This window comes from Mercurialis annua, linkage group LG3 (genome assembly GCF_937616625.2).
Source record: "Mercurialis annua linkage group LG3, ddMerAnnu1.2, whole genome shotgun sequence".
In the NCBI taxonomy this organism is placed as follows: Eukaryota; Viridiplantae; Streptophyta; class Magnoliopsida; order Malpighiales; family Euphorbiaceae; genus Mercurialis; species Mercurialis annua.
In genome coordinates, this window is record NC_065572.1 from 9,264,498 (window position 1) to 9,275,194 (window position 10,697).

The following is a 10,697-nucleotide window of genomic DNA, read 5'->3' on the forward strand; positions in this document are numbered from 1 at the left end:
TATTTTATCCCTTAAACTGGCATAAAAGATCAAATACGGTTAAATTTATTTTTTGAAGAAAACACTTTTACAATTAACATTTTGAATAAAGACACTTAAAATAAATGTTTAAGTTCGTTTTATCCCTTCAGCTCTAATTAATATATTAAGTTTTTATCCAAAGCTAGGAGCTTATATTTTATGCCAAATTCTCGTTAAAATGAATTTTTCGCGCTATTTATATATATATATACACACACAGAGAGAGTCAAGTAAATTCTAACACATTTAGTTAATTAATATTTAAAATTATTTTATGATATATTAAAATTTAATTAGTTCTGTCTATCTATGAGAAGGGGGATAAAATCTATATAAAAGAATTGCTTATCTAACCAACCAAATAGACAAGAAAGGAATTATGAAGCATTAGATATTTTAATAATATAGCAGTTGCTAGCTACCCCATTCAACAATGGGGATAGTCTTTCTTTCCACATTCCCATATCTACAACTGAACTGTCACCATCATTCCAAAACAAAAATAAATGAGCAAAGAAAAAAGTTGCAATGGAAAACATAAGGTCAATGGGGACTACACCAAACACATAATTACCAACCAACAAGCCCATGTTCCCTCCCATCATCATCATATGTGATGGTGTTGTAACTGAAGCAGTCTCGAATACGCTCCGTCGCCTCGGCTGACTAATTCCGAATGGCTGCCTTGCTCAACTATCCGTCCGTCTTGCACCACTCCGATACTATCCACTCCTCTAATGGTTGATAATCTATGAGCTACAAGCACCGTGGTTCGACCTCTCATTAGCCTTTCGAGTGCTTCTTGCAGCACACATTCTGATTCCGCGTCGAGTGCGCTTGTTGCTTCGTCGAGTAACAGTATTGCCGGGTCTTTAAGAACTGCCCTTGCTATTGCGATTCTTTGTTTTTGTCCTCCGGAGAGCTGAACTCCTCTTTCACCTACGGGTGTTTTGTATCCGTCGGGCAATCCACTTACAAATCCATGCACATTGGCTGCGCGAGCTGCTTCGACTACTTCAGCTTCGGTTACATCGTCTTTTCCGTATGCTATGTTATCAAAAATGCTTGCTGCAAAGAGCGCTGGCTCTTGTTGCACCAATCCAATTTTACGCCTTAAGGACTTCAAATTTAATCGTCGAATGTCCTTCCCGTCGATCATAACCTTTCCGGAAGTTGGATCATAAAATCGTTCGATCAGTGCAATTACTGAACTCTTTCCACATCCACTAGCTCCCACAAGGGCTTGGCTTTGGCCAGCTCGGATTCTAAGGCTAAAGTCTTTAAACACGGGAACATCAGGTCTTGAGGGATACGCAAAATCAACATGCCTAAGTTCAATTTCCCCACGCATTGATTCAACAGACTCAGCCTCGGGATCATCCGGATCAATCCTGGTGGAACGGTCCAATATTGAAAATACAGAACCAACAGCTTCACCACCCCTTATAATCTCCGGAGCAAGACTAACAGTTTCCGCAACTGAATTAGCCGTAATAACGAGGACTACGAAAACCTTGATAACCTTAGAGAATGTCGACACCCCTTTGCTGACAAGATGAGCACCGTACCACAGTATGAGAGCCTCAGATGCATAGAGTGCAAGCTGAGAGAGGCCGAATAAAAGGCCAGATGTTTGGCTTCGACGTAGGCTATGAAGCTGCGGGACGCGGAGTTCATGGCAGAACAGAGAGAGAATTTTATCTTGAGCATTAAAAGCGGCAACTGTTCGGATATTGCTCACTCCTTCGCCAGCAATCATGCTAGTCTTAGCATGGGCTTTCGCCGTATCTCCAGCAAAACCTTTAAGAGACAGTTGCTGCATAGTAACGAAAAAATAACCGTTATTACATCAAATCTATGAATTTGTTATTTAAATATTATGCAACAACGAATAATACGCAAAATTTGCATATATAGAATTGCAATCCGAATCCAAGAATGTTCACCAAGTAACTTTGCAAATTAAGTAGGATAGCTCAAACATAATCAAATCAAGACGGACTAAACAGATTCGATCTTGTTCAATTTTAGCTTGTAAAATTATGATTTTTGATATATTCGTCGATTACGATATATTTGAATTTGAGATCTTGATTCTTGTTTGGTTCCATTATTAGGACAATGAAGCATGTAAAGACTGCAAGTACACAGTAAAAGTTAAGGCCAAAGCAGGCTATGGAGTCCCTCTCCTAAATTATAGGACTAAGACCACTACATATTTGAGGTACATTATCTTCAGGCAATCAATTTATTTCACTGTTGAAAATTTAGATGCAAAGACAAAACTAACTGTCACTACTGAAATAACAGTGTACCCACCACAGACAGTTAAAAAACTGTTACAGATTCTGAAACCCCTCAAAATTCAACCTTCAAAAGCTCAAAACGACAAGGACCACAGACTAATACGACAATGGAAATGAAGGGTGTCACTCACTGAGTCACTCACTGCCATACTACTATTCATTCTGCCATCCACCCACCCACCCATGACACCCTGACAATACTTAAAGAAAACCACAAAACTAACCAGAAAAATATTTTTTTCCTTTTTTTTCATTGGAAAAAGGAAAAAACAGAAGAAGATAAATAAATATCTGCCAAGAAATGTGTCATACTAAATAATGCTACTCACGGGCCAAGAATCCCTTGAAACACTCACTAGTTGTTTTATATAGTAGTAAATATATAAGGGTGTGTGCTCAATCCGAACCGAACCGAACCAAATATATATAGATGTTATTTCAAGAAGTTAAAATTTCCACACGGAACTAGTCGGTTTGGTTGATATTTCGGTTCAGTTTGGTTCTTCGGTTTTTGCATGCCCCTAGTAGTAAACAAACCAAAACTACTGAAAGCTCGTGTACCTAGGCGGTTTTGGTTGATATTTTCACACCGAACTAGTAGGTTTGGTTGATATTTTCGGTTCAGTTTGGCTCTCCGGTTTTCGCACGCCCCTAGTAGTAAACAAACCAAAACTAATGAAAGTTCATGTACCTAGAACTCATCATATTCAAATAAAATATATGAATATTTTTATATATATAGACACTGCATGGTGCAGTGTCGGTGCCTAGTAAAACTTGCATGAAAGAAAATAAAAATGAAAAGTCCCAAGAAACAAACAGAAAGTAGTTTAGAGATTTGACTGTGGATATATAAGTCAAGTTCTCGAGAAGTTAAAGCTATAAAAATAAACAAATTCTTTAACACTTATTTAGAGCTAGCTAGCATGGAATCTTATCTATTTTTAATTTTGTTTATATTACAATGACAGGACTCAGGAGCTTATATAAAATTAATTTATATTTCATTGGTGTTTTTAAGGATCATGTGCATTAATTATAGAATAATATGAGTGACACGTTGTAATTTCTTTAGCTTTTGTCGTTTAATGAGTGAAGAGTAGTGAAGTTTAGATTCCAGAGATCATAAAGGAGATGCAAAGATCTGACATTGTTGTATAAATTATTAATATATTATAGTGTTAGTGATATTTACCATTTTGCCCTTGTTGAGTTCAAGAAAAATGTTCATTGCCCTTAGAAATAATATTTAATGATAGACTTTATGACTAGTTAGTACTTGGTTGTTTGGACCAACTTTTGTAACATGAAGAGAAAAAGGACAAAAATGGAAAAAAGCATAGAAAATGTTTGAAGAGTATAAGCTTACTTGGGCAAAGTTGGCAAGAACAAGTAGAGGGAAGGTTGCTAAAATGAGAAGGGAAACCCTCCATTCCACTATGAAAGCAACTATGAATGAAGTGAGGAGAGAGGTCATGTTTTGTAGTATAACTGAAATTCTCTCTGCTATTGCTGATTTCACATCAGCTGCATCGGTGGCTAATCGAGCTGCAACGAGGCTCGAATTGTGCTCTTCTTCATCGAACCATCCGACTTCATTCCTCAAAATTGCTTAAGAACAAATAAAAAAGAAAATCACTGTCAGTGTAAATTGTATGAAATGAGAAATGATTGCATAGCGGATCAGAACGGTTGTATCTTTACCTGCAAGCATCATTCTTCGTACTCTTGTGGTGAGGTTCTCTCCCATAATGCTGAAGAAGTAATGCTGAATCAAATATGCAACAACGGCGTAGAGGCCCGCGCCAATGTAAATGAAAACGTACTCCTTTGTCTTTCTTTCCATGGAGGCAGAATTTGTGTAGTAGAAAACCTCAATCATGTTGCTCATTACTATGGCAAAGGTTGGACCAATAAAACCAGAAAGAACGGATCCTACAGCTCCCATTATAGAATACGGCCATTCAGGAGCGTTTAGCTTGAGCAGTCGGCAGAAGTAACCATGAGGTGCTGGATTTTTACGGTCAGTTTCAGCATTTGATATCATCTCAATACGACCATCAGCCCCTGTGCTGTATGAATAGCTCAGGTTCCGTAAACTGCCAGAACGGAGACTTAGAGACTTGGTTGAAAGGGAATGGCTTAGACGTGTTGAGCGCGTTCGTCGAGTTGACGGGTTGGCGAAGTCTCTATTTCTCACCATTTCTTGGAATCGGATAAGGGAAGCATATGCTCCTCCTTTGGCAAACAGTTCTTCATGGGTTCCTGTCTCGACAACTTGCCCTTGTTGAATAACTGCAATTGTATCCACATTTCTGATGGTAGAAAGCCGATGTGCAACCACTACGGTTGTTCTTCCAACCATGAGTCGGTCCAAAGCTTCTTGAACAATGCTTTCAGAGCCTGCATCAAGGGCACTAGTTGCTTCATCGAGAAGGAGGATCTTTGGGTCCTTTAACATGGCTCTAGCGATAGCAATTCTTTGTTTTTGACCACCAGAGAGCTGCACTCCTCGCTCTCCCACCTAAATCAGCATCAAAATTCTCATAGCATTAAGATTCATTGTAAACTACATATGAGTTTAGGCAAAACAACAATTACTATATTTTTTCTTTCCGCACAATATTTAGGGCGGATTGCATTTGCAAGAATATCATTATAATAATATCTATACAAATTTGATTTGGCTAAGTAGTTATGAATACCAACCTGAGTATTGTACCCGTTAGGAAGCAAGGTAATGAAACTATGAGCATTTGCAGCAGAAGCAGCAGCTTCTACTTCATCCATTGTTGCATCCGGCTTTCCATAGTGTATGTTCTCAAGTATTGTAGTTGCAAAGAGAGCCGGTTCTTGATTCACCAAACCTATTTGATCGCGTAACCACCTCAGTTGCAGGGTCTTTATGTCTACATTATCCAGCAAAACTTGCCCTGCCCACCCAATAAGACATTAGCACAATCATACATCCGTAAATAACTGTAAATTTCATTCTTTCATCTTAAGGAAATTTTATTGATTACCCTGATTAGGATCATAAAATCTCTCAATGAGCGAGACAACGGTGCTTTTCCCTGAACCACTACCACCAACAACAGCAACAGTCTTTCCGGCAGGAAAGAAAATTGAAAAATCACGGAAAATGATAACATCTGGCCTCGAAGGATAGCTAAAAGTTACATTCTTAAGTTCGATGTTTCCATTAATCTCAGGCAAGCACTTCCCATCTGAATTATCTTGAATTATGGTAGGTTTTTGCTTAATAATTTCCATCAACTTATATCCAGCTGCTTTCCCTTTGCTAAATGCACCAAGATTTGAAAATGACTGGCCTAAACTCCTGTAATGGTCAAGATTTGCAATATTATTACCAAGCTTTAATTATAAAATTATCTAGAGTTAAAGTTTTAGCATTTCAGTAGTTTGATATTTACATTCCGCCAACAATCGCAGAGAAAATTGCCGTGAATGCCTTCCCTCCATCGGATTGTCCATTCCTGATAAAAACACCGGCATACCAGAATACGAGGGCCCATGACATGCATGCAATTCCATAAGTACATCCCAGTCCCAAGCCTTTAGCCATACCAGCCTTGTACCCAAGCTTTAAAGTGTTCTGTATTGCATCCGAATATGAATTTAAGGCTTTGCTCTCCCCGACATATGAATACACCGTCCGAACTTGTGCAATAGCCTGTTTGCCAAGGTAGTTAAGTAATTTAGGTTTCCACAAGGAATGTAGAACACAGAAAAATTTTAACAGTTGATACAACCCCAACCATTGTAATTTGTTTACAAGTATACATTATAAATATGAAGTTTCAGAGTTTCAAAAGCGTTACAAGACTCGATAAGTTTCCGTGCAATCTACATTATAAATTTTACAGCATCTGTAACTGATATATGCCACTGTTGAAAGCCTAAAAAGGCCAAAACTAAATTTCATCTTTACTCATATAATACAAACAAAACTAAAGTAAAGAAAAAGCCAATCCCCATGTTGAAAAAGTTGCACATGTAAAACCATCATATGATACACAAAATGCCACTTCTAATCATAGCACAGCATGCAACTTTTCAAGGCTTAACAAAATACATCAACAAACTAACATGATACCAAGACAGCTGTGTTTTCTTTGTCATTAATCTAAAGATTGAATGAGGACAAAATGCAGAACGTGAACCATCCACCACCCAGAAACAAGAACCACACCAACTCAATAAAAGTTTCCAGATTGAAACTGCTTTTTATAACCATAATATACAGCAATTATACGCCACGTAACGAAATCCAGCAACCTATTAGGCCAAAAATAAAAAGGTTCACCTGCTCGGCAATTATCCCGGCTTGTGCATAGGATTCGCGGCTTTTCGAAGTCAGTCCGGTGAGAGTATATGCATATAATCCGCCGGCGAAAGCGATTCCGGGTATGACTGCAACACTTAACAATGCTAGCCTCCATGCTGATACAAAACCAACCACTAGGCCAGCTAGAAATGTTGACAGATAATGTATGAAGTTCCCCACCTAAATATTTTATTTTCAAAAACCAAAAAACAAAGATCACAACTTTAAAAAAGTATTTTAAGAAAAAAAAACAGCAGTCATCAATCACACTAATGCATTGTAAGTGCTTTCATTATCAAACATTATTAAATTAACTTCATTTGAAGCTCCAACATGGAAGCAGGCGCACGTTAAGTCAGACATGCTAACATAAGCCAGTCAAACATCAAGAAAGGAAATAAATAGTGGGGCCCACAACAACTCAACATCAGAAATACATAGGAAAAAATTGATGAACTTACCAAAGATTAAAAATCAAATTTGTAAATTTGTAAATTTGTAAAAAAAAAAAAAGAGAATGAACCTTCTCACTAATGGCATCTTGAACAAGAAGAGTATCAGTTGAAACACTAAAAACAATATCACCAGTTCTTGCATCTGTATCAAAGAATCCAACATCTTGCTTCAAAACTGCCTCTAAATACTTCTTCCTCAATGTACTCACTTGCCTTTCTCCAGTATACATCCAGCAAGCAATCTCTGTTAAAACATACAAATCCAACCATTTTTAATTTGAATTTACTAATGCAATACATTAGGATATATAATTAAAGCCAAATCAAGATACGGGTACGGGAAAGCAGGACACTTCGAAACGAATTCGGCGAAACAGTGTTGTTGTAAGGTTTTAAGTATTAAAAATGAAGTTTCTTTCCGAAACGCCAAGTTTTAGGCACGTTTCCAAACGCCAAGATTTCGAGTTGTTTTTGGAAAGCCAAGATTTTGACACGTTTCCGACATGCCACATTTCCGAAACGCCAAGTTTCCGAAACGCCAAGCTTTCAACACGTTTCGGAAAGGTGACACGTTTCCGAAACGCCGAGTTTTTGACCCGTTTCCGAAACAAAAAACGTTGATTGAATGAAGTGTGGACACTACTTAGGACAGAATAGATAAAAAAGAAAAAGGAAGAGAGTGAAATTGACAAGAGAAAGAAGAAAAGGACTAGTAAGAGTGTAGAGACCAGTGTGTCTCATAATGGACCACAAGTAGCTCATTATCATTAACCCTCCGGTCCGATTTCAACAGTGCACACGAGCTTATATTACACATTGATGACATGAGTAGTGGTGGGTGGGTTTGATTTAACAACACTTGCATTACACCCACAAACACCATTCTGATCCATTTTATACATAAATATAACACACCCACAAACAAAAGATTTAAGCTTTGATTATATACCTGCATATGATGATATGCAAACAACAAGGCCAAGGTACACAAAGTATAGAGCATACTGCAAAAAACCATTGATTTTTGTTAGATCTAACCTTGAAATTTACAGCATTAGGAGATAAAGATTGGGAATTTGTGATTACCTTGGAGACTTCATGAGTCATTTTGGACAAATCAGATTGGTTTTTACCGAAACCATTAACCATTTGACCAAATAATAAGAAGAAAACCGGCATTGAAGAGCCATGAATGATGGCTCCAATGCTACCAGAGATCATAAGTAACCAATCAAATTTATCAGCAAATGAGAAGAGCTCGAAAAACGGTAAGCTCTGTTCTTTCTTTTTCTCCGCTTCTGGTGGCAATGAAGCTTTACTACTACTATCTACTACTGTTTCTCCTGCCATTCTTGAAAATTTCTGTCAACTTCAAGAACTTCAAACTGAGTTCAAACTGAGTCAGACTGAGTCAAGAATGGTGTTAAAGTGAGTTGGGAGTGAGTTGAGCTTGTGGGTATATTGCCATTTGAAGGAGAGAGATATAAAGAGAGCGTTTATGGAAGTGAGAGTGAGCTTTTTTTTTTGAAGAGACAGAAGAGGAAGGAGTTTTATAGTGAAAAAAGTGAAGTGTTAATGTTAAAAGAAATGTTTAAAAAGATAAAAAATTTAAAAAAAAAAAAAAACTATCAATTTTTTGATCCAGGTTAAGCGGAATCTGATTAACTCTGTGGTGTCCTACTTGAGCTCTATCGATTTCTGTGCCAACTATAATTATCAGCTAGGTAGCTCCACGGGCGTAGCCAGAAATCGAAATTAAGGGAGACAAAATTTAACTTTTTATTTATAGTAAACAAAATGTAATTTTTTTTAAATTAAGGGGGTCAATATGTACTATTTTTCTATATAACATGACATGTTTTAAGAAAAAAGGCTTAAGGTCTGAATAACTACCGACCTTTCAATTTTTTTTCAATAGCACCCTCACCTTGTAATTTTTTCAATAACACCCTATTTTGTATTTTTGACTTTCAATAGCACCCTAAAGTAAAAAAATTAGATGAATTGATTATTATAAGGATGAAAATTTTCAAAAAAACTAAATTTAAAAGTGAAATCATACTTTTTTCTACTTGAACACTTTTAAACAAATCTTTTAACTTAAAAAAAGTTCAAATAAGTCTTCGATAAATGAGTTTAATTTGATAATTTATGGTGCTATTGAAAGTCAAAAATACAAAATAGGATAAAATTGACTGTTTTACAAGGTCGGGGTGCTATTGAAAGCCAAAAATACGAAATAGGGTGCTATTGAAGAAATTACAAGGTGAGGGTGCAATTGAAAAAAAATTGAAAGGTCGGTAGTTTTTCAGACCTTAAGCCAAGAAAAAATTACTTAGAAATTTGGCTTAATACATAGTTTGACCCCTGAACTTGTACCCTTTTACCCATCTAACCCTCAAACTTAACGTCTCACCTATCGAACCCCTGAACTTGTTAAATAACTCGATTTGACCCCCGAACTTGATAAATACGTAAACATTGAACCCCTCCGTACACAATTTCTTCTAGAATGTTTCAAGTGACAGGTGGACACGAAGGGTTCAATATTTACATATTTATCAAGTTCAGGGGTCAAATCGGATTATTTAACAAGTTTAGAGGTTCAATAGGTGAGACGTTAAGTTTAGAGGTTAAATGGGTAAAAGAGTACAAGTTCAGGGGTCAAACTATGTATTAAGCCTAGAAATTTTATATATTTCAAAAAATAAGAGGGGCAAATGCCCCTCTTAAGCCTTAAGTGGCTCCGCCACTGGGTAGCTCGGACACGGATACGGTAAAACAAAATATTTAAACACAAACACAGTAAAATGAAATTATTTTAAAACTTTTTAAAAATTATGTTTATTTTTAAAACACTTAAAAGTTGATCGAATGAAGTGTTATGTTATCAGAATATTTTATAAAAAAGTCGATAAATAAAGAAGAGGTAAGATAAAATATTAAGAAAAGAAAAATAATATTAAGAAATTAAATGAGCATAGAAAATAAGCTGACGGTTAAAAATTGACCATTTATTTTGCTATTTTAGTTTTATCTTCTTGTTTAGCTTAAAAAATATCACGAACTTTAGTGTGTTTTATTCTAGTGTCCACGTCAGTATTTTTTAAACAGAAAATAGTTTGGTGTTTTAAATTGTAAAAAAACGATAGTTTATATATTTATTTGTTAAAATTAAAAGATTGTATTAAATTTGAAAAACACGCTAAATTTTGTGATTTTTTAAACTATTGAGCGCAATTAATTTTAGTTTATTTATGTTGGAAATTTCAATTTTGCCAATTAAGCAAGCATATTTGAGTTGATAGTTCTATGATCAAAAGCAGATATGAGTTTAAAGCCAGTTGTTCTTTATGTATGTTTAAGTTAAGACTTAAGTATCAATTTGACCCTTCAACTTGTAAGCAATGGACAATTAACACATAAATTAACTTTATTGGCAAATCAATACACGAACTTGGTGATTATGGGCAATTAGCCCATTTTGGCAAATTTATTTACAAATTCAGGGGGCAAATTGCCAATTTAAGAGACAATTAACTTACAAATTGAGGGGGTAAATTGTCA

General features: G+C 36.1%; 1 protein-coding gene across 1 annotated transcript; it reads right to left on the minus strand.

Moving 5' to 3' along the window:
- Window positions 1-398: 398 nt before the first annotated feature.
- On the minus strand, window positions 399-8,681 carry LOC126673862 (ABC transporter B family member 19). The gene is made up of 10 exons (XM_050368175.1): window positions 8,217-8,681; window positions 8,080-8,134; window positions 7,199-7,374; window positions 6,655-6,855; window positions 5,762-6,021; window positions 5,351-5,667; window positions 5,037-5,260; window positions 4,032-4,851; window positions 3,697-3,938; window positions 399-1,837 (listed from the first exon to the last, which is right to left on the minus strand). Exons 1-10 carry the CDS (start codon window positions 8,478-8,480, stop codon window positions 629-631), a joined length of 3,768 nt encoding a protein of 1,255 aa, XP_050224132.1. The 5' UTR covers window positions 8,481-8,681; the 3' UTR covers window positions 399-628.
- Between the last annotated feature and the right edge of the window lie 2,016 nt (window positions 8,682-10,697).